The sequence below is a fragment of the Sorex araneus genome, chromosome X (genome assembly GCF_027595985.1).
Source record: "Sorex araneus isolate mSorAra2 chromosome X, mSorAra2.pri, whole genome shotgun sequence".
Classification (NCBI taxonomy): domain Eukaryota; kingdom Metazoa; phylum Chordata; class Mammalia; order Eulipotyphla; family Soricidae; genus Sorex; species Sorex araneus.
In genome coordinates, this window is record NC_073313.1 from 264,998,742 (window position 1) to 265,022,666 (window position 23,925).

Consider the following 23,925-nt stretch of genomic DNA (forward strand, 5'->3'; position numbering starts at 1 on the left):
GTCAGGTCAGTGACTGAGCTACCCGGATCTCACCGCTGAGAACAGCTTTGGCTCTGCGGCCCCCTAACCAACGTTCCCCGTTTCTGAACTGGGAAATCTGGCGCCCGGAAGGTCAGTGAGTTGCTGCAGTGCAGGCCCTGGGGGGCGAGCAGGCCCTTTGTCCCGTGCTGCCCGACACACCACGCTGGCAGGAGAGAAGCGTTTGCCGTCAGAGTGAGAGAAGAAAATCCCCTCCGGAGGCCTAGTGAGGTTCCAGTTCATTAAAGCGCGCAGATGTCAGAGCCGCGTGCTTGGAGCTGATGTCTCGGCTGCCCAGAGGGGGCTGTGGCCCAGACGGGGGTGGGGCAGAACCCGCCGTCCCGTGCTGCTGCGAGGGCCCCTGGTGAAGGCCCCGCCCGTAGCCAGCGCCCCGTCCCTGAGTCCCTCCTGCCCGCACCCCCGTAGCCAGGGTCCTCTGGGCAGCCGCAGCCCTCTCTCCGCTCACCGAGGGCCGTCTGACCCCCGTCAGCCTGTTGCCACAGCGAGGTGGTCGTGATGGTGGGTTCCAGACAGGGCTGGGGGCTGGGGGTGGGGCGGGCCCCGGGTCAGAGTGCAGAACAACCAAGGGGGGGGCAGCCCGGAGCCGCCCCCAGCCCCAGCCAGGGCCTCCACCTTCCGGGGTGCAGGGGCCGGGGGCTGTCCGCTGACCTTGGGGTGCTGGCCCAACCGCGCCAGCCGCAATGGACAGGGACGTGGTCCAGAGCGGACTGCAGGGCCTGGACCCCAGGAGGAGGGTCCTGCCCGGTGGAGGCCGCCCCTTGCGTCCCTGCCCGGGGCCCCTCGCTCTGCGCCCCTGGCCGTGCTTCCGCCCCTGACGCTGCTTCTCCTCCTCCCGGAAAGGGATGCCTGTGACAGTGCGTCGGAGGGGCCGGACGGACCCGGTGCCATCCACCCCTCACCCCTTCAGCCCTGCGGGGAGGGAACTGGGGGAGCTGTTGGCGGCCTAGCCCCGTGTCCGGGCCCAGGCTCGGCCGGGTCCGGGGCTTCAGACCTAATCAAGGGTCCCGTGCAGGGGCTGGGGTGGGAGGGGCGGTGTCAGGGGGTGCTAAGTGCCCCCCAAAAGTACGGACACCTCGGGCAGTGCTGGCTGGGGTGACGCATCCGCCCTCCAGCGCTTTCTCGGCCCGCGGCCCCCCGGGAGTGGAGGGGCCCCCGTGTGTGAGCGGGGCTGGCGGGGGGGGGGGGGGCCGTGCTGCTTCCGCTGCCCCGGCAGGGGGTCAGGGCGTGCAGACCCAGCCTGGGCCGCACCCAGAGAACGAGGTCACGGGCAGTGTGAGCCTCCCGTCCCCTCGGCCTCAGCTGCGTCTGCGCCAGCCCCGGCCTCGAGCCGTTTCCTCCGCGCTGACTTGACCATCAAGATAAACTCTGCTCGCGGAGGCGGCTCCCCCACAGCCGGGCGCCCACCTGCTGGGCAGTGCTCCTCTGGATGACCGCGGCCACCGGCCTCGCGCGGGGCTTGGCGGGCAGCCACCAGGGGCCAGCTTGTCAATATTTGACTTGGAGGCCCGCGGCCTCTGTCTGTCTGGGCCACGACTCGGCCCCCGCAGCGGAGAGCCCGTGGGACGGGGAGAGCCGCGAGGCGGCGCGCCCGGCCGGCCCTGCCACAAGTGGTTCCCCCTGCCGTGGAGACAGCGGTGAGCACCAGGCCCTGAGCAGGGAGGGGGGCGTGGCGGGGCGTTCGGGGGTCCCTGGCAGGGCCTCCTCCTCCCTCCCTCCCCCGCTGGACTCTCCATCTGGGCCGCCCTGGGGAGCAGTTGCTCCCCTGGCCCGAGGGCTGGGCTGTCTCCGGCAATTAAGTAAATTATTCCTTTGATTAGGACCCTGCCTGGCAGCTCCACTGGGAGGCCCAGAGGCAGGGGGTGAACAGGGCCACCTCCCCCCAAGCCCCCAACACCCCCCCCCACAGCACCCCTCCGAAGTAGCCCGAGGCAGAGGGAGCCGGTCCCCTCCCCGAGGGTTCTCACACACACACACACACACACACATACACACACACACACACACACACACACACACGGGCCCGCTTACAGAGGTGCGCCCTCGGCCGCCTTCTCAGGAGCTGCCGTGACGGGGTGCTCCCGGCAGAAAGGACCTTTTTTGTGGAAACAGTCCCCCCCATACCTCCGGCGCCCACCTGTATGTAGCGTCCACAGTGTGTAGCACTGTCCTTGAGTCATGCGTTTAAAAGTACACTTAGGCTTGCCCGGAAAGACGGACATTGGCCAAGGCACTTGCTGTATAATGCCACGGAACTGGCTTCGACCCCTGCTGCTGCATATGGTCCCCAACCTCTGAGCACCACTGGGTGTGGCCCAACCCCCCCCCCCCCAAGAAAAAGTATAGTACTGTCAGCACTGTCATCCCATTGTTCATCGATTTGATTTGCTCGGGCGGGCACCAGTCACGTCTCCGTGGTGAGACTTGTTGTTACTGTTTTTGGCATATTGAATATGCCACAGGGAGCTTGCCAGGCTCTGCCGTGCGGGCGGGATACTCTCGGTAGCTGGCTGGGCTCTCCGAGAGGGGCAGAGGAATCGAACCCTGGTCGGCCACAGGCAAGGCAAATGCCCTACCCGCTGTGCTATTGCCCCAGTCCAAAAAAAAAAGTATAATTGAGAATATTTGCAGAGAGGGGCTGGAGCAATAGTGCAGCAGGTAGGGGCACTTGCCTTGCACACAGCAAGCCCAGGTTCGATCCCTGGCGTCCCAGCCAGCAGGAGTCAGCCCTGAGCACTGCGGGGTGTGGCCCAAGGCCATTTAGGGGAGGGGAGACTGTTGCCAAGGTCGTACCGGAGTCAAGGCACTTGGCTTGCATGAGGTCAGTCCTATTCACTGGTCCTGAACTAGGGGTGACCCCAAGCATCGCTGGGCATGGCCCAAACACCCCCTCCCCCAAAAAAATAGAATATTTCTTCTCGAGACCCAGTGCAGTGGCTTGCAAGAAGCAGGCCCTCTGGCCCTCTGTCTGTCTGTCTGTCCCCCTCGGTCGGAGCAAGGGCGAAGGCGCGGCCACTCGCCCTGCATGGACTGCGCCGTGGGCCAGAGGCTGCGGGGGCGCCCGTCTCCCCGAGTCCTCACTCCGCGTGGCTTCAGAAAACCGCCCTGGGGTAGAGGTGCCGGGAATGAGAGTGCGGGACGAAGATTGAGTCCTGGTTCTTGGGTTTTGGGAGACCGTGCAGTGCTGGTTCGGACCCGGGCTCCCGCACACGAACCCCGCTCTTGGCCCTCCACACGGGCACGTGGTGCACGGGCACTGGCCAGCTCTGATGGGGCCGCAGCCACCGAGGTGCATCCTGGGCCGGGGAGAGCCCGTGGCGAGGTCAGGCTGGGCCCGTTCCATGCCCAGAGGAAGGAACTGTGGGGTGGGGGGGGTGAGAGACGCAGCCCGGGGGAGAGCAGCCTGGAGGGGACGACCCAGAAGCCCGGGGGCCTGCCCGGGGGAGTCTCAGCGGGGAGCATGGTCCCTGGGCTGTGGCCCGGGGGGAGGAATCGGGGAGCACTGGCATCCGGCTGGCCGGGTTTGAGGGGATGGAGAGAGCCGAGATCTGGAGGTCTCGGGGCCGTGCGGGGCGGGGGGGGGGGGGTCCCACGGGCACCCTCGGGGCTAGTGTAGCTCAGAGGGGCGGGCTGTGCCGGACAAGGGTGGGGCCAAGGGCTCCTGCCACATTCCCAGGGACCCCAGGCCCCGCTTCCGTGGCAGGGCAGCTTCCGTGTGTCGTACACCCCCACGGGAGCGGGAGAGTGGGGAGGTCGGGGTCACAGTCACGCCGCCTCCTGGGAACGAGCACTGCTGGCTTATAGAGTGTGTATTCCGAGTCGTCGTGGGCCCCCGGGAATGCCCCCCTGTTTCTGGGGGTGCCGGGACTGAACCCAGGCCCTCACACGCTTGCGACCCGGAGCCGCCTCCAGCCGAGGGGCCTGGGTTTCCGGGACGGTTCAGGACGCCCCTCGGAATCCCTGCGCCTCTGCGGGGGCCCGTCAGAGGATCAGACCGGTAAAGGGTAAACACGTGGTTTGTTTCGGGGCCACACCCGGCTGTGCTCAGGAATCACTCCTAGCAGTGCTCAGGAGCCCCTGTGTGGTGCCAGGGATTGGAACCCGGTTGGCGGGTTCCTGTGACGGCTCTGGAGATACGACACCCCCTGGTGCTGGAGTGACAGGTGGGCCGCCAGGGGCCACGCTGGGATTCTGGAGACACGCTGCCCGCCCCTGCTGCCCCTCAGGTGCTTGCTTCAGCCCAGGGAGGACCCCCACCCCCGTCTCTAGAGTCCCGTCCGGGCCGCTGACCCCCGCCTGGCGCAATTCCTTGTCCTTCCTCGCTTCCTTCAGTGTGACTTTGCCGTCAGTGGCCTCGAGGTGCCGGGTGCAGTTGCATCGGCCCCCGGGAGGACCCCTGCCGCGGCCGTCACAGCACGAGGGCTGCCGGGGCCTGGGAAGCTGCCGTGAGAGCCATCCCGAGGGGCTGGAGTGTGACCTGCGGCCCCCGAGCTGCCCGTGGCCTCCCTGCAGCTCCAGCTCCGCCCAGACGCCCCCGTCATGCTGGAAATGCGGGGCCCCGAGAGCCACAGCGGCGCCTCCTGACACTTGGGAACGTTTGGAACTTCATTTGCCTTTTCTGTCACTGCGGCCTCCTGCGAGGAGTCACTCTCGGGCGTCCTCGGCCGGCCTGACGTGAATAATGATAAGCAGAGCCCAGCGGGCGGGGGCCGCGGGAACAGAGCAGCTCTGTGTGGCCCCGGCCCCGGGGCCTGCCCTGCTGCTCTCTGGGGTGATGTCCGAGACGGCCGAGGCCTCCGTGCCCAGGCGACAGCCCTGGAGAACGTCCTCACAGCCGCGAGGCTAAAGAATATTAGTCTGCCTGATTTTTCGCTTTTCCCGGGGCCAGGTTCATGATCATCATCATCGAAAAGTTTGTCTAGATCTCTCCGCCCTATTTCTAAAAAAAAAAACCCACAGGCCAACATCTCGGGGTCAGCCAGCACGGGCCGTCCAGGTTGGGGTCCCGGGAGCCCCGGATCCCCGGCAGGGCGGTGCCGGGATGCTGCCGTGGAGGAAGAAACACTGTTTGTTCTCGTGCTTTCATCCCACAGGGGCGCGGGGAGACGGTCCGTGTTTATGCATGAGCAGGAGGCAGACATGAAAACTCGGCCTCGCCGTCTATAAGTCACGCTAATTACAGCCACTTACGGGAGCTGATCGCTGTTTGTGGCTTGTTAACATACGTGTAAAAACTGTTGTGTATCATTAAGTGTCCGGGCAGCGCGGTTAAGCAGCTTGTTATTAGAATTCGAAACCCTTCATGTTCTCTTCCTTTGGGCTTGGCCCGCTCTCATGGACTCATAATTTTCAAAAATTAGAAGGAATCCAGGTGGTATTATTCTGGAAGTTGTTGAAAGTACAGACTCAAACATGATCTCTGTCCCTCGGCAGACAGAAACCTCTGGTGTCCTGTCGTGGTAGCAGCCCTGCTCGTGCTTCCGGGAAGGGCCTGGGCAGTGGGAGCTCGCCTCTCCCTGAAGTAGTGTGTGTCCTGGCGGGGGGCCGCCTCAGGACAGGAGCATGGCCGTTCCCTGAGGGTAGCAGCCAGACTGTGGGTACCATACGTGAGGGTAGCAGCCATACTGTGAGGGGAGCGGTCATACTCTGAGGGGAGCACCAGACTGTGAGGAGAGAGCCACTGTACTGTAAGGGGAGTCCCATATTGTGAAGGGATTGGTTATAATGTGAGGGGAGCACCGGACTATGAGTAAAGCAGTCATACTGTGAGAGGAGCACTTACTATGAGGGGAGTGGTCATACTGTGAGGGGAGCATCATAGTGTGAGGGGAGCGCCATACTGTGAGGGGAGCACTATACTGTGAGGGGAGCACCATGCTGTGAGGGGAGCATCATACTGTGAGGGGAGCATCATACTGTGAGGGGAGCGCCATACTCTGAAAGGAATGGTTGTACTATGAGGGGAGTGGTCATACTATGAGGGAAGCACTATACTGTGAGGGGAGCTCCATACTGTGAGGGGAGCACCATACTGTGAGGGGAGCACCATACTGTGAGGGGAGCACTATGAGGGGAGCGCCATACTATGAGAGGAATGGTTGTACTATGAGGGGAGCGCCTTACTATGAGGGGAGTGGTCATACTGTGAGGGGAGCATAATAGGGTGGAGGGGAGCACTGTGAGTGCCATGGTCATACTCTGAGGGGAGCACCAGACTGTGAGGGGAGCAGTCATCCTGTGAGAAGAGCCCCTTACTATGAGGGTCGTGGCCATACTGTGAGGGGACCATCATAGTCCCATAAGCTCCCATAAGAGGGAAGCGGTCATACTGTGAGGGGAGCACCATATCATGAGAGGAATGGTCGTACTCTGAGGGGAGCGCCATGCTGTGAGGGGGGTAGTGCCATACTGTGAGGGGAATGGCCATACTGTGAGGGGAGTGTCATACTGTGAGGGGAAGTGCCATACTGTGAGGGGAGTGGCCATACTGTGAGGGGGGTAGTGCCATACTGTGAGGGGAGTGGCCATACTGTGAGGGGGGTAGTGCCATAGTGTGAGGGGAGTGGCCATACTGTGAGGGGGGTAGTGCCATGCTGTGAGGGGAGTGGCCATACTGTGAGGGGGGTAGTGCCATGCTGTGAGGGGAGTGGCCATACTGTGAGGGGGGTAGTGCTATGCTGTGAGGGGAGTGGCCATACTGTGAGGGGGGTAGTGCCATACTGTGAGGGGAGTGACCATACTGTGAGGGTAGTGCCATACTGTGAAGGGAGTGACCATACTGTGAGGGGGGTAGTGCCATACTGTGAGGGGAGTGACCATACTGTGAGGGTAGTGCCATACTGTGAGGGTAGTGCCATACTGTGAGGGGAGTGGCCATGCTGTGAGGGGAGTGTCATACTGTGAGGGGGTAGTGCCATACTGTGAGGGGAGTGGCCATACTGTGAGGGAGCGCCATGCCCTGAGTGGGGTAGGGGGGTAGGGGGGTAGGTTACTGTGAGGGTGGAGCGGCCCTTTGGGAAGGGAAGTGAAAGGCAGGAACGTCCCCTGCCGACGTGACACCGGGGCTCTGTTCCTTCCCCTCCTCTGTTCTCCGGCTCTAACCCGTCTGCCTCCCGTTGCCAGTCAGTGTAGGCTGGGGAAGCTGTTCCGGTGGGTTCGAGCATTTGGGAGCAGCCCAGCAAAGGTTCCTTAGAGAACCCAGGACCTGAGGGCGCCAAGGGCACAAGGACCCGGCACAGAGGGGCCGCGTAGCAGAGCAGACGGAGGCCAGCGCCGTCCCGCCACCACTTGGAGCTCTTCCCTTGCCTCCTGGTTCTTTCCACTTGCCTCTCCCCCAGCCCCGGCCTGTCCATCCCGCGGACAACCCCCCCCCCCCGCGGACCCCTGTCCCCAGCACACTCCCAGCCCTGCTCTGAGGCGGCCCCGCCAGGGAGGACACGTGTGTGATGCTGAACCCACTGTCCCGGCATCTCAGCGCGGACTCCACCGTGCCCGTGGGCCCGTTGTCCTTTGACGGGGTGTGTGAGAGGGAGTCTGCACCCCCTGAATGGAGGCTGGAGTCCGACTCCTGGCCGGGGCAGCGGGCGGGCGGATGGATGGGGGGGGATGAGGACTCGTCAGCTGAGCTCCTGGGCAGTGCTCAGACTCCCCAGAGGCTGGCAGTGCTTCTGAGGCGTCCCCAGCACCATGGTGGCACCTCGTGTCCTCTGGCCCCACTGTGCCCCTGGGGGAGGCCGGCAGGAAGGGGGACTCAGGAAGACAGAGGCCCCCCAGGGACACCCCGGGACCGCGAGCCTCGGGCTTGCCAGGCCCCGTTCTCCTCCGGGAGCGTCCTTTCAGAGGCTGTCAGGGTGGGGGTGATTTGTGGGCCGTGTGGGACTGTGGTGAGCTCAGCGCCTGGCGGTGCCCAGGCCCACGCCCGGGGCCAGGCCGCTGTGCCCAGGAAGATTGAGCTCACTGCACAGTGGGAGCAGAACCCGTGCCCAGAGCTCAGCCCGGCCCCGGGCCGCGGAGCCAGGAGGCAGAGAGCTCCCACGCTGACAAGAAGATGGAGAAGCTGCTTCAGCGTCGCCCTGGGCTCGGACCCCCGGCAGGGCGAGACTCTCGGATCAGCGGCCTGGACAGATGGGATAGATCGGGCTTCCGGACCATTGTCCCGGACCGTGGGCCTCTCATACTCCAGTCTCGGGACACCCTGGTCCTACTCCTGTGTTACACACACACACACACACACACACACACACACACACACACACACACACACACGTATACGCACATGCACAAACCCATCCAAAGAAATTCCTGACACTGGGGAAATTCCTTATGTGTCACTCACATACTGTCACTGTCATCCTTTTGCTCATCGATTTGTCCGAGCGGTCACCAGTAACGTCTCCATTGTGAGACTTGTTGTTACTGTTTTTGGTATATGGAATACACCACCGGGAGCTTGCCAGGCTCTGCCGTGCGGGAGGGATACTCTCGGTAGCTTGCCGGGCTCTCCGAGAGGGACAGAGGAATCGAACCTGGGTCAGCCACATGCAAGGCAAATGCCCTACCCGCTGTGCTATCGCTCCAGCCCATACATGCTCACATACGTGCATGCTCACACACATGTTCACATCACACTCATACACACACCCACCTCAGAAGGGATTCCTGACACGGGGGAAACTGCCCCTGATGTCACTCACACACACTCTCACACACATGTATACACGCACACACACTCACACATTCACATACACTCTCCTCAGAAAGAATTCCCTGGGGAAGCTGCCCCGTGTGTCACCCACACACGTGCTCACGTAACTATGCACTCACATACACACTCCATACACATGCGCTCACATGGGATTTCATGTCTGAGGAGCGGAAAAGCCTGTGGTGGCAGAGGGCGGCCTTGCACCCGGCCTTAGATTTCTTAGATTTCTGCCGTGTCTGGGCTCGTGTCAGTCCCCGTCACCCTCCGTCCCCAGGTCCCTGCGCGAGGCCCCCCACATGCTACTTGCCCCGTCCCTCAGAACCTGAGTCTCCAGCCCGTGGGGTTTCCACGAATACTCTGACTGCCCTGGGACGCCAGTTCCCCCTTCTGCTCCCTCCTTTCACCTGGAGACGCCCCGGCCCCCGGAGCAGGGACGGGAGCGTGGGCAGGGCAGCCGCGGTGGCTCCCGGGGACCGTCCTTCCGGCCGTGGCTCTCGAGACAGCCCTTGACAGCTGCTCGTTGGCGCCATCAGGTCCTCGTGCCTCCCGGCTGTGGGGCTCGTGCCCGAGCTGTTGGGGTCCCCAGCGCCCTCTGGCCGCCCCCCTCGCCCTCCCCATTGCGCTGTGGCCCCGGGTTCTCCGTCCCCGCCCGGCCCTCGGCACCAGCAGCGGGCAGACACCGGCGCCCCGGTGGGCGTTGGCACTGGAGCTCCCTGTGCCCTTTGACTCTGAGCTGAAGAAGCTCCCCCGAGCCCGGCCCCCACCTCAGCTGCAGGGGGAGAGTGGGGCGGGAGAGGAGGACATTGCCTCACCCCTGCAGAAGAGAGACAGGGGAGGCCCCTTTGGGAAGAGCATTTGGCCGGGCCGAGGGGGCAGGCCCCGGGCCCGCCCTGGAGCGGGGACACGCTTTCCCCTGGGGTCAGCATCGCCCTGAGAAGACGTGGCTGGCCTCGGTGCTGCGGGTCACGTGGGAGGCTGGGGGCAAAGAGGAAATAAAAGTGTGGCCCCATCTCAGGCCCCCGCCTCGGGGGCTCACCGCAGGCCTCTCTGTGGGGCCCCTCCCCGCCTCAGCCCTGGGCAGCCCCGACTCTGCTCCTGTCCCTCTGGTGCCTTTTCCAGGACATTCCCAACAGGGGACGGCACCCCCGGCCTCCTACGGGTCTGGTGGGCCCGTCCTCATGGCCGCAAGGGCACCGGGGTCACATTCCCTCTGGGGCGACTGATGGGGCTGCAGGCCTTTGCCAATGGGCCTTCGTGGGGCTGGTGGGCTTCTGCCTCGCCGGGGTGGACCCCCGGAGAGGGGACGGCGAGCGGGAACCAGCTCACACCAGCAGCCCCGCATCCCTGGGCGCCAGCGTCTGGGGCGTCTCATCTCCTCACCGGCTCTCAGACACTTACTGGGTCTTGTCGGGGTGAGGGACGCCGAGCGTGCCCATAGATGCCCTCTGAGGGTGAGGATGAGTCTCTCGTACCCGCGCCCTGTCCTGCCAGCGTCACTGCAGGAGTGTCTCTCTCTCCCTGGCACGGGTTTTGTTTTAGGGCCACAGCCAGCTGAGCCCGGGGCCTCGTGCAGGGCACACGGTGGGGGAGGGGCTGTCAGGCCAGACGCGGTGATGCTCAGGGCACTCCTGGGACTGCTCGGTACCATTTGGGAGGCTGAGGGTCGAACCCGTGTCTGCCACCTGCAAGGCAAGCGCCCTCCCTCCTTCACACGGCTGCAGCCCAGCCCGTGGGTTTTGAATTGGGTTGTTCGGTGCTTTCTGACTCCCGGCCCGGAGCATTCTCTGCACACTGCCCAGAAAGCCCCCCGCCAGCCTGTGACCCCCGACCTCTGTGTCCTCGCACACAGCGGAGCAGACTGTCGGCGGGATGAAGCCTCGTCTGCGGCTCTTTCCCCCAGGAATCGTGGTCGGGGCGTCCTGAGAGATGTGTGACCCCAACCGAGGCCACAAACACGGTCTCCTGGGCTCCCTTCCAGAGCCTTCCGGGGCCACAGCTAGGTTCCCTTCCCTTTGAAATGTTCATTCCCAAAGTCCAGGGCTTTACTTTGGAAAGCAGCCCGTTAGCAAGCACGCCTGGGCTCGGCGTTGGTGCCCGGGGCCTGCCGGGCAGGGCCAGAAGGCCAGCATGGTGGGCAGGCGCCAGCCCCAGCCCCCAGGAGTGACCCCCGCGTGGCCCGAGGGTTACGGAGGCCCTTGGAATAGGGGCTCGCCCACCCAGCCGGGGCGCACTGAGCCCGCCTGGAGGGTATGTGGCTGCGGTTTGCTGCCACCGTGAGGTGGGGCTTCGGTGGCAGCTGGAGCTCGGACCATGAGAAACACCCCTCCAGGGTCACTGCGGGTCAGTCCGGGAAGACGGCTTGACTGAGAGATGCAGGATTCGGGGGGTCGGGAGGGCAAAGGTGAGGTTGGGTGAGTGCGGGCAGCAGGGCCCAGTACCCCGCCTGCCAGATCCTGAGACACTCTGGGTCCAGTTAGAGATGAGGGGTGGCAGAGAGGGGAAGGGTCGGCAGAGAGGGGAGCGGTCGGCAGAGAGGCCTAGACGGGGGTGCCGGGTAGCAGAGCCCCCTACACTCCTCTCCAAAGCCGTAAGGTAAGGAGGGCGGGGGTGTCCCCTGGGGGAGGGTCCCTACCGAGGGTCTCCCCAAGGGTAGGCGCCCCTGCTTCTGGGCCTTGCACAGAGGCACTGGGGAGCGGCGCGTGACCCCCCCAGAGTTCCCCCTCCCCTCCCCTACCGGCCCTGCCCCCGCCGCGCGCCTGTCGCCTGGCGGGAGAGGGGCCGAGTGTCCCTGCTCCTTGGAAACCGGGTGGCAGTGATGGATGAGGCCGCATTCTTCCCTTCAAAGCCGGGAAAGCCGGCGTGAATACGGCCGGCGGGAGTTGAAAAGTCCACGGGGCTGGGGGGACACCGGCGACCCATCGGGGGGCGCTGCCTGCCCCCCACCCCTGCTGGTGCCCTGCGGGGCGTGGACAATGGCGCTTTCAGTCCCCGTCAAGGGCCCTGAAGACTGTGAGCCATCAGCAGCCACACCACGGCCCCGCCAGCATCCATGCCGGCCCCTCGCGGCTCCCAGTCAAGTGCTCTCACGGCAGACAAGGAGCCTTTGCGTCTGCCAAGTGGGGCACCCAGTTCGGAGCAGAGGGGACCTCGTGGGCAGGTGACCCTCGCCCCCACCCTGCAGCCCGCGAGCGGCGCTGGCCTCTGTGGAGTGACCCCGCAGCCCCGACCCAGCGCCTCCGACTTCCCTGTCCCCGCGGGCACAAAAAGGGGCGAGCCGACTGGGGTCCCCGTGGCTGGCGGCCCCCACGGGGCCCCTAGCAGCCTGCTCTGCGCCAAGGGCCCAAGCCTGCCTCGACACTTGTAGGAGGACAGAGCGCTGTGGGGGTGCTTGGGTGCTCGCCCACGCGTGACTGCGGTGCCCCGCCCCCTCTGTGGTCCTGAGCATGCGGCAAGGTCCCCAGGGGCTTCTAGCACCTTCTCCACACACGAGCTGGTAAGGGTGGCCAGTGTGGGGACGGGGCCTTGCGAGGGCGGGGTCTTTGTGGGTGTGACCTTGAAAGGGGCGGGGCTTGTGGGTGGGGCCTCTGTGGGCGTGGGGCTCTATGGGCGTGGCCTTGCAAGGGCGGGGTTTGTGGGCGGGGCTTGTAAGGGCGGAGCCTGGGGAACGCTGTGTGAGGGGGGGCCTATGTGAGGGGCTTGTGTGAGAGTGGGGGGCCTTTATGAGGGGCCAGCGCTTCACCCCACCTAGATCCATGAGTTTCTGACTGACAGCCCACATCCCAGCGTCACTGACCTGGGTTCGAGCTCATGTCGGGCCTTGGTGAGCCAGAGCTGTCTGGAACCAGCCAGGGCTGCCCAGCACAACCTCCCTAGTGCCGTCCCCATGCGGTTCGCAGTCCCGGGTCTCTAGAACGGCCCACCAACATGGCATGGCCTCTAGGACCCCTGTGTCGGCCCCTCTGAGGAAGGGGCGTCTGGGCACGCGGCCTCCAGGTGCCTCCTGAGGAGGGACAGGTTTGGAGGGGCCCTGCGGGGTCCCCTTGGCTCCAGGTCACAGGCTTGCTCTCGTGGGGGCGACGGCCCCACCCCTGGGAGCCGCCAAAGCCCCCAGGAAGGAGGCCCCGGCCCCGCCCGGGGCATGTGAGTGAGCCACTGTCACCGTGTCCCCGTGACACGTTACCAAGCCTGCTGGCCGCCCCCATGCCATGGGCAGCAGGTGCAGCGCCCAGCCGGGCCGGGGCAGGGGGGGCGAGCAGGACCCTGAGGATGGTTCTGCCCACAGGGTCTCCCGTGACCTTGATGGGCGTCACTGTGGAGCCACCCCCCTTCCTGACTGCCCCCAGGGTCTGCAGCCGGCAGCCCCCAGGTGTGTGCTGGCTCAGACCCCGGCCAGGAGACGCGTGGGGCACTGGGTGAGAGTGGGAGTAGCAGTGGGACCAAATCAGGACACTGGCTGACTGGGCAAACAGCCCCCAGCCTCCAGTCCCCGTCCCCATGCGGGGGGCTGGCCCGGCAGCACCGAGCCCTCTGCAGCCCGGCCTCAGGGGCTGCCCCGGGGCCCCGGGGACAGACGCCTTCTGTCCAGTGTGGAGGCCGCACGTCCTGCCGCGTCTGACCGTAGCGAGGGTGGAAGCCGCCTCTGGAACAAGGTGCGGTGGAATCAGGACCAGTGGACTTAAGCGAAAACCCAGCTGTGGGCCTCTGACGGGCGGCCGCCAGCCCTCGGCCGTCCAGCGGGGACTCCGGGCCGCGCGGGGGTGCCAGCAGATGGCTGTATTTTTCTTGAGAGGCGCCGGGTGCCAGGACGCGGCAAGTTCGTTACTGGCCGCGGCTCCCGTTTGTGGTTGGTGGGGCCAGCGGCGGGGCCCTCTCGCGCTTTCTCACTCCTGAGTTTTTCCAGGTCAGGAGCAGAGCTCGGGGTGGGGAGGCAAATCCTGCTGAATGCGCAAGTTCTCCCTTCAAAAGCTCGCTCCCCGTCCAAGAGGACTTCAGTGGACTTAGCGGGGAGAAACTTAATCCGTTGCCATCGAATCGTTGTGAACCCAGCGGCCGCCAAGTCCACGGCATCTTTGTCTTATAAAAGAAAGCAAAGAGGGAGATGGAAAGAAAGAAAGAAAGAACGCTCGGGGAATCCAAAGCAAACACGGGAGACGAGAGGAGAAACACCAAAGCGGCCCCCCGAGCCGGGGCCGGCCTCGGGGGGCAGCCCTGGGCCCGCGGAGCCAGCGCAGGTAGCCCGGCCCGGCCCGCCCCGCCCGCACCCGACGGCTCGTGGCCCCGGGAGGTGCCCGCCTCGGAGGGGCCGCCCCAGCCCGGGCTGCCACTCGCCCTGCGTTTGACCCTGGGCCCTAATCGCTAGCAGATTGGAGCGAGCCTGCGGGTTGGAGGGCGAGCAGTCCCGGCCCAGCGCGCCCCACCTCGCCGCCGCCTCTCCCTCACGCTCCGGCAGGCCATGGGGGAGTGGGACCTCCCGAGACCCCCGCGCTCCCAGGGCGCGGGCAGGCCGCACCCAAAGGCCCACTCTGGGCCCAGGCCAGGCTGCAGGGAACCTCGGCACCCGGAGCTGGAAGGTCCCAGTGCCAGAGTGGGAGGGTGGGGGGGTGCCCGGCAGAGGGGCCTGGGCAGGCCACCAGGGCATGGGGGTGGAGGGGGGAGCTGCCTGCCCTGTCCCTGGGCCTCCCCTGCCCGGTCTCTGGGGTCACTCCGGACTCCAGGAGCCACGTCGGCTCCGTCCCTGCCTGCTCACCTCCTGCCTCCACTGTCCCCCGAGGCCCAGAGGGACGCCTGCTTTCCCCACGCCACCAGCTCACCCACCTGGGCGCCGGGTCAGAGGGACCCACGGGCCTCCCTGGAGAACCTGAGGGAGCCGGAGCCGCCAGGCCTGGGACTTGCCCGTCTCCTGCTCTGTACCTCTCCGTCTGTCAGCAGCACGGGCACACTGCACCCCGACAGCTCCACACCCACACCTGCACACCCCCATGCTGCACACCTACGCACCCCCATACTGCACACCTACACACTCGCACACCTGCACACCCCACTCCTGTACACTGCACACCCCACTCCTGCACACTACACACCCCACCTGCACACCCCACACCTCCATACCTGCACACCGCACACCTGCACACCTACACACCCCACACCTGCACACCTACATAACTGCACACCCCACACCTGCACACACCACACCCCACACCTGCACACCTATACCTGCATACCTACACATCCCACACTTACCCGCACACCCATATACCCCCACACCTGCACACCCCATATCTGCAAACCCCACACTTAGTCCCATACCTTACACCACTCTCCCTGCACACCCCACACCTGACACTTGCACACACCCACATCTGTACGCCTACACACCCCACATCCACACACCCAAACACTTACGTGCCTCCACACCCCGACTCCACCCCCTGTAGGGACACCCTTGGCGATTGACTGGAATGTGGCGTGTCCTTGGGGGTGCGTCTGGCCTCTGCCAGAGTCCCCTGCCTCTGTCACCTGCCGTGACTGCCAGATCCCCTGACTGTCCCTGAGCAGGCCGGGGTGGCCTCCTCTCCCTGTGTGGGCACAGCCCCGGGGCCCCGCCAGCCCTCACCGAGCCCCCTCCCTCACCCACTTGGCACAGGAGCCGACCCTGCGGGGCTGCGGGAGGAGTGACCGGGGTCCACTGCCATTCCCAGCCCGATCCCCTCCACGAGGACCCCGGCCACCCCCGCGCTCCCGCTGGCCCTTCCCTTTCCCTCTCCTCCCGTGGCGCCTCGCTTCCCTCCCCGGCCCCTCCAGCCTCCTGGCAAGCGGCAGGCTCTGGCCAACCTGCCGTGGCCCGTGCCAGGGTCTGGGCGGCTAGAAAAAGCCAACAACTGGGCAGATGGCCGCCCCGTGCTCTTCCCTGGCACTGTCTCCCCTCCTCCAGAGGCGCCTTGTCAGCCCCCACCGCTCTCCCCCCCACAGCCTTGCGCTCCCCGCAAATCATTCGACCTCCTCATCTCAGGAAAGAGTAAAGCCCAGACTGGAACATTCCAAACCACCATCATTTCCGCTCTCTGCCCCCGCCCTCAGGCCCATCTGCCGGGCTCCTCTCCTGCAGATGGCACCCGCCCTCCGCCCGCAGCCACACCTGACTCCTCTCGTCTCCCAGCACGCCTCACGCCACGCGCCCTGCCGCCCCTCCCAGGTGCTGGAGGGGCTGGGTGACCCCCGTCTGCAGCCCCAGCCCGGCGTCCTGTTGGGGGGGCTGTGGCGTGTGCTGGGTGTGCCTCAGGCCACCAACAGGCCCGGTGCCTTCCTTGTCTTCTCTCTCTGTTCCTGCTCCCATCGTCCCCTCAGTCCCCGTGACACAGAGCCCGGGGCCCCCCCGGCGGCCGATGCGTCTGCTTCCCGGAAGCCCCCTTGCTCTGGCCCAGCCTGTCTGCGTTTGCCACCCCCCCCCGTCCCAGTGGCTGTACCACCGGGAGGCCTCAGAACCGTCCCTGCCGCCAGGGGCAGCCAGAAGCCAGAGCCCCCAAACCAGACCCCGCCCCCATCCCCGGAGAGACCACAGCCCCCCTCGGGCCAGAGGCAAGAGTCGCAGCGGGTGTCTGTGGCCCCCGCCCGCCCCGCCCGCAGCGTGGGGAAGGCAGCCGGGCCCAGGCGTTGTTGAAGTTCGCCTGCTGGTGTGGGCCGAGGAGCCTTGCCCTGCGTCCGTCCCCTCGGGAACTGCCCCTGGCCCCGCTGCTGAGGGTGACTGCTGTGTGGGGGGTGTGCGGACAGCGGCTCCGGCTGGCCTCCCCTCCTCCCCCCATGTCTTCTCCGTGCTAGTGACCAGCACCTTTTTCTTCAAAGCCAGCTCTTGCCCAGAGTTTGTGACAACCCTTCCTGAACACGCCCTTCTCCTGAACACAGTGGCGTCTATCCAAACACTCCAATTTAAAAAAAAAAAAATCAAATTCTGGGTTGAATTGTATTTTGCACCAAAAAAAAAAAAAAAACTTTCCTTCTTCATGTACAGAAATGTTTCTTTTTTAGTTTGGGGGGATTTGTTTTGGTTTGCTCAGCGGTCCCTCCTGGCTCTCCATGCAGGAATCCCTCCTGGCAGAGCTCAGGGACCATGGGGGGTCCCCGGCATTGAACTGGGATCGGCCGTGTGCCTGGCGAGCGCCTGCCTGCTGTACTGTCTCTCCCGCCTCCGAGAGTCTTTCTAAATCACATCTTTGTAACTTTGTAACTTTGTAACTTTGTCTTATGAAGCTCGAGGCTCTCCCAGGTTATCGGTGGGGAGGTCTTAGAAACAGACCGATGGTGGAGAGCTGCTCTCGGGGTCCGCTGGTCGGGTTCCCACCTTGGAGCGCAGCTTCCTGGCTCCTCTCTCTCCCCTCGGGCAGACAGGCGCCAGCCTTTCTCCCAGGGCAGAGACAGACCACCCAGCACGCAACGGCGGCCCCCGGGAGCAGGGCTCACGGCCTTGCAGCTAAAAGACAAGGTCCAAACAGTGTACGGGGTTGGGCTCATCTTCATTCCAGTTTCCCTGGGGACTGGAAACCCCGTGAGTGTGTCAGTGTTGCTATGGGCTCCGTACTTGGCAGTGGTAAAGCTGCCGGCACCCAGGGGCTCCAGCAGGACCCAGAACATCCCTGAGCTCTGCCCCCCAGACACACGCACACACGTACGCACGCACACGCACACCATGCACGCTCAGTGCCTGCCTGAGACACCCGCCCACCATCCAGAAAGCAGGAAGAAAGGCGGACTCTGTGCAGAACCCTTGTCGGGAAGGACGGGCGTGTCCCCAGGTAGACACGTTTATGACGGAGAGAGAGTACAGTGGGAGGGCTCTTGAGCCTGATCCCGGCACCCCCTGGGGTCCCTCGAGCCTGTCAGGAATGATCCCTGAGCACGGAGATCGGAGTAAGCCTTGAGCATTGCCAGATGTGGCCCCCAAACCAAAACAGCAACGAGGGCCCGGGTGAAGCTCTTGCTGCCCCCACCCCAGTCCGTCCCTGCGTCACGCCCAGCTGGGCTCGGGGCATGGGGTCATCCCCGCAGCTGCCCATCAGCAAATTCAACCCTCAATGGCCCGTCGCTGGTCCCCTCTCTCGGACCCCCGCCACCCAGGTGTCCCCTGCCAGGCTCCGCGTCTACTTGTTCCCTCTTGTCTTCTGCCACGCTGGTCTCACCCTTAGGACCCGCCGGGGCCCCACCTTGGCTGTGCAGATAAAGGCAGGCGCCCACTGGGGAGGGGGCTACACTCGGTGGTGCTCAGGACTTAACCCTAGTCCCGGGCTCAGCAGCCACTCATGACAGTACCCGGGAGGGTCATGCGGGGCTGCACCTTCACCAGGGTCGGCCCCACGCCAGGCCAAGGGAAGCACCGTGACCCCTTCGCCGTCCCTCCAACCCGTAAGGCAGAAACTCCAAGCCTGTCCAGAAGGCCCTAGACGTTCCCCGCTGGCTTCCTCCCCCGCAGTTTGTCTGTCACATCTCCTGGGCCCATGAGCACCGAGCCAAGCCAGCCTGCATCCCTGAGGCCTGCCTCGGGGCCTTGGCACAGGCCCTGCCCACAGCACTTGCCTCCCCCTCCCCTGATTCTTCTCCAGGTCAGGTCACCGTCTCCCGCAGACAGGCGGGGAGCCTTACCCCAGCGCGGCGCTTGGCTGGGGGTTCCCCTCTCTGCCCCCAGCATCGACCCGGCGCCTGACATAACCCCTAACCGGCCTCCTTTCTCCTCTTCAGGTCAAACTCGCTTTCACACTGGACCATGAGACTGGACTGCCACAGGGGTGCCACATCTACGAGTACCGTGACAGCAACAAGTAAGCGCCGGGGCCTGGCCGCGGAAGCGTCCGGGGGAGGGGGCATCAGCGTGTGCCCACTGCCCCCAGGGCCACCGCCCCGGAAGTTCTTTCGTCCAGTCTCGGGATCTCCAAGTCCTGGTAGGGGGGGCAGTCAGCTCTGCCCTTCCGGGTCCCTGCCCCCCAGCCCTGGCACTGCTATCTGACCCTGCCCCAGCCGGGTCTGCCTGTGAGTTGAGGGGCTTCTCGGCAGAGCCAGTGGCCGGGGGGTCGCTTCTCTTCTCTGTCACCCCGTCCTGGCACCCTCCTCGCCCCGGCTGCGGTCCGCGCATGCGTGCTCAGTGTGGCCCATGACGCTGGGGAAGGCGGGGCCTGGAGGAGGGGCGTGGCTTCCCCGGGCCCCTCCTGCGCTGGGCACAGACCCCCAAGCCCTTCGCTCCCGTCTAAGGCTGAGGGCGGCCCACGGGCACGCGCGGCCTGTGTGTCCAGGCCAGGGTCCCCTTGCTTCATGCCTGGGGGCCGTCACGCCCGCCCTCGCTGGCCAGGTGTCCGAGATGTTCACATCCCCCCATCGTGAGCCAGGCGTCTGCCTCCCCTGGCTCTGGGGGCCCCTGACACCCACCCCCCCGCAGGACGCACAGAGGTCGGCCAGGTGCCCGCGGCTGCAGTTCTGCTATGGGCTGGCACCACCATGCCTGCTTCCAAGCTGGGGCGTGGGGGGCAGAGCCGTGAGCAGGGGACAGTCGAGCAAGGCGGCGGGGGTGGAGAAGGACACACAGGCCTCAGGGCGCCAGAGACAGACCCTGAGGCCCTCCCTCGCCCCCCCCCATCCCATTCCCGCCCTCCCCCACTCCCGCGCCCTCTGCTCTGTGGAGCTGGGCCAGAGCCTCGGGAGAAATGGCCTCGTGTGCCCCTGGCCACTCCAGGCTCAACTGGAGGAGGGAGAGAGGGCGGTGGGGTGCAGATCTGGTCAGCTTCACCCCATCCGAGCAGGGCCTGGCCACACTCTCTGCTTCTCTTGGGGGCGGCCCTGGGCCCTTGTGCTCCGTGGCTGCATTTCCTGACCACTCTGGGCCTCCGGATGGTTCCGTGGCCGTATTTCCTGGCCGCTCTGGCCCCCAGAAGGCGCCCCGAGGAGCACTGTGCTTTGTGACCCCGCAGCGTGCCTGCGCTGGGGTCAGAACGGGTCAGTGGACACCGTGAGGCCTGCAGAGGTCTGGGGGGGCGTCAGGAGGTCTTGTGCGTTGCAGGGCCAGTAGGCCCCACCCGTGACCCCGCCGACGGCACTGCAGCGGGGCCCTGCGCGTGGCCAGCCAGGCCCCCCGCGCCGCTGCCAGCGTGTACGCAGCCAGGCTGGGAATGACTCTGGCTGCACTGGCCCGTGACTCACTTGGGCATGAAGGGACACGGTCAGACTGGGTTTGTTGTTTTATTTTTCCTGGTCGTTGGGCCACAGCTGACAGTGCTCAGGGGGTTACTCTGGCTCTTCAGTGCCCAGGGGACCATCAGAGATGCTGGGATGGAACCTGGGCCAGCCGCGTGCCAGCCCGCACCCTCCCCGCTGCACTGCCGCTCCAGCCCCGGGACTGTCGGGCCCTCTGCTCCCCGGTGCGTGTCTCACCCGTGGTGTTTCCTCTGTCCCTCGGGGGAACTTGCCCTTCCCTTCCGAGCCGCCTGGGCTGGTCCACCTCTGACGCTCCCGCCCGTGCTGCTTCCTGAGCCTCTCTCCTCGCGCGTGTGCGGACAGGCCCCCGGGATCGCTCCCGCCTTCCCGCCCAGTGCACCTGCTCACGCAGGACGGGCGGCCCCGTCCCCGCTCTCAGGGGAGGCGTGGCCATAGGCTGTGAATTGTGTTTGTTTTAGTTTCAATTGTTGGGTCACACTCGGCGATGCTCAGGGGTTGCTCCTGGCGGTGCTCGGGCACCATATGGGATGCCGGGATCGAACCCAGCTCAGTCGTATGCAAGGCAAGCACCCTCCCCGCTATCCCGTCTCCCCGGCAGAGCCCGCAGTGGGCCTGCAGTGGGCCCCCGGCGGGTGGGGTCCAGGGTCGTGTTTTAGAGCAAGGGACTGAGGGCCAGCACCAGCCATGTAGACGTGAGCCCCCAAGTCCAACCCCCAGGGCCACCTATGTGAGCCCCAGGGCCACATGTGCGAGCCCCAGGGACATGTGTGAGCCCCAGGGACACATGTGCGGGCCCCAGGGACATGTGTGTGAGCCCCAGGGATACGTGTGCGGGTCCCAGGGACACGGATGCAAACCCCAGGGCTCCAGGGTCACGGACAAGCTCCATGGCCAACCTTGTGTCTATCCTGGGGTACCAGCAGGGGGCGCCAGCAGCACGTCCTGGGTGACTTGTGGGCTGTAGCCGTGGGCTGTGGCTGTAGCCGTGGGCTGTGGCTGTAGCTGTGGCTGTAGCCGTGGGCTGTGGCTGTAGCCGTGGGCTGTGGCTGTAGCTGTAGCTGTGGCTGTAGCCGTGGGAGGTGGTTGTAGCTGTGGGCTGTGGCTGTAGCTGGGTTGTGGCTGTGGCTGTAGCCATGGGCTGTGGCTGGGCTGTGGCTGTAGCTGTGGCTGTAGCCGTGGGCTGTGGCTGTAGCTGTAGCTGTGGCTGTAGCCGTGGGCTGTGGCTGTAGCTGTGGGCTGTGGCTGTAGCCGTGGGCTGTGGCTGTAGCTGGGTTGTGGCTGTGGCTGTAGCCATGGGCTGTAGCTGGGTTGTGGCTGTGGCCGTAACTGTGGGCTGTGGCCGTGGCCGTGACTCGAGGCCCTCGGGGTGACTTGCTCTCCTGGTGGAGCAGGGTCCAGCCAGCTGTGCACGTTTCCTCTCGCTGTCCCAGACACCCCCTCTCTGGCCTCGCGCCCTCCACTCTGCTGCCCCAGGGCCCCCTGCTGGCTGCGCCCTGCGGCCCCCGCCCTGCCCCGCCCTGTGCCAGGCTGTGGAGGCATGTGTGGCGGAGGGGCAGCCAGAGGCCCTGGAGCCTTTGGGGAGGGCCGTGTCCCTCATCTTCCTGCTTCCCTCCTGCAGCCCAAATTAACCCCCGCCCCAAACACGGCCCACAGAAGGGAAAGTCGAGGATACCAGGAACTCTGGCAACCCGAAGCTTCTCGAAGGGCAGAGGACGAAGGAGAGGCCGGGTGCTAAGGAGACCCCGAGTCCGTGCCCCCAGGGAGAGGAGCGCGGGGTCTCAGTCCCCACGGGGCATCTCTTCTGCAGTGCCAGTCAGAACAGCCTGGAGACAGGCCTGTGCCCATCACGTGCCCCCACGGGGGCCGTGGGCTGGGGTGCCAGCTGTCCTCCCAGCTGCTAAGGGACGTGTCCCGGATGGCCGCTGGCACCCGCTACTGCACATCTCCAGGTGCTCAAACTTCCTGCCTGGGGGTCGGGGGAGATACAGCAGCCAGGGGTGACGGAGTGGGCGTGACCCACAGCAGGGCCACAGCCAGAGCCGTCTCTTACATGCACAGCCCACAGTCACAGCCCACAGTCAGCCCACAGTCAACCCACAGTCAGCCCACAGTCACAGCCCAAAGTCACAGCCCACAGTCACAGACCACAGTCAGCCCACAGTCACAGCCCACAGTCAGCCTACAGTCACAGCCCACAGTCAGCACACAGTCAGCCCACAGTCAGCCCACAGTCACAGCCCACAGTCAGCCCACAGTCACAGCCCACAGTCAGCCCACAGTCAGCCCACAGTCACAGCCCACAGTCACAGCCCACAGTCACAGCCCACAGTCAGCCCACAGTTACAGCCCACAGTCATAGCCCACAGTCAGCCCACAGTTACAGCCCACAGTCACAGCCCACAGTCACAGCCCACAGTCAGCCTACAGTCAGCCCACAGTCACAGCCCACAGTCAGCCCACAGTCACAGCCCACAGTCAGCCTACAGTCACAGCCCACAGTCAGCCCACAGTCAGCCTACAGTCACAGCCCACAGTCAGTCCACAGCACAGCCCACAGTCACAGCCCACAGTCACAGCCCACAGTCACAGCCCACAGTCAGCCCACAGTCATAGCCCACAGTCCCAGCCCATAGTCAGCCCACAGTCACAGCCCACACTCAGCCCACAGCCAGCCTACAGTCAGCCCACTGTCAGCCCACAGTCACAGCCCACTGTCAGCCCACAGTCAGCCCACAGTCAGCCCACAGTCAGCCCACAGTCAGCCCACAGCACAGCTTACAGTCAGCCCACAGTCAGCCCACAGCACAGCAGGTGTGACCCTGGCCCCTTCTCCAGGCTGGGGCCACCTCACAGCCTGGCCATTTCCGCAGGGTCGAGTTCCTGGTTGCAGCCGCCTGCAGTGCAGGTGCCACGAGGGTGTGTGCCCCAGAGACTACTTGAAATGCACCTGCAGACACACCCCACTGCCGGGGCTGCGGGTGGGGCTTGGAGGGACACGGGCCTGGGGCCACGGAGCCGCTGGGCACAGGGCCCGAGGCAGGGCCTTCGCCGGCGGAGGTAGCAGAGAAAAGGCGCGCACTCACCCCCAGCCGCTCCCCTGGCCCGGGCAGGGGCGCCCGCAGGAGGGTCCACTGCACCCAGCTGCTCCCCGCTCTGACGCGGGAGCCTTTCCCGGGTCACCTGTGACCGGCTGTCCCCCTCCCCCGGGCAGGGCGCCGGCCACTGTCCCTGTGGCCACCTGTCGGGGAGGGAGCCAGGTGGCCGTGAGAAGTGGGGGGCGTCAGTGTGCATGTGTGGGGGGAATGCGAGTGTGCCCGTGTGTGTGTGTGTGTGTGTGTGTGCACGCCTGTGTGATTGCCAGCGTGCATCTGTGTGCGTCTGAGCGTTTGTCTGTGTTAGTGTCTGTGTGCATGTGTGTATCTCTGTGTGCATGTGTCTGAGTGTGGATGCATGTGTCCGCATGTCTCCATGTGTGTGTGTGTGTGTGTGTGTGTGTGTGTGTGTGTGTGTGTGTGTGTGTGGCTACAGTGGCAGGCCCCCATACACGTTCTCTCGCCGCCGTAGGCTCCTTCCTCCTGTTGGTGTCTCCTCGTGGCCCCTGCACAACCCGCCTCTGCTGCCCATCTCCTGGGCTGTGGCGCTTGAGGTGGGACCCACTGTGCGCGTCAGGGCCCTGGAGCCGGACGCCCGAGAGTGCTGCCACCCACCTGGGCCCTCAGGGCACCTCGAGGGAGCTGAAAGGGGGCGCTGGTCACCCCAGCAGCCTGTGCAGCTCAGGCTGTCCCGGGGCCCAGAGGAGGCGGACAGGTGGGCTGCTTCGGGCCGGGGCCCCCTTCTCAGAGTGGCCGGAAGTGACCTTGGCCGTGCCGCCACCACTGTCTGGCCATCTGCCCCGTCCCCGTGCAGGGGCTGTGACGGCCCCCAGACAGTGCCCACACCCGGCACAGGGCCTGGCCAGACCAGGAAAAGTGTGTATGTCTGTCTGTCTGTCCGTC

At 65.3% G+C, this 23,925-nt stretch overlaps 1 protein-coding gene across 1 annotated transcript in view; it reads left to right on the forward strand.

Moving 5' to 3' along the window:
* DIS3L2 (DIS3 like 3'-5' exoribonuclease 2) overlaps nt 1-23,925 on the forward strand; it is a 270,536-nt gene that overhangs the window by 240,611 nt on the left and 6,000 nt on the right. The window contains exon 14 of the mRNA XM_055121806.1: nt 18,467-18,546. Coding sequence (XP_054977781.1) covers nt 18,467-18,546 — 80 coding nt within the window. The remainder of the gene's footprint in view (nt 1-18,466; nt 18,547-23,925) is intronic.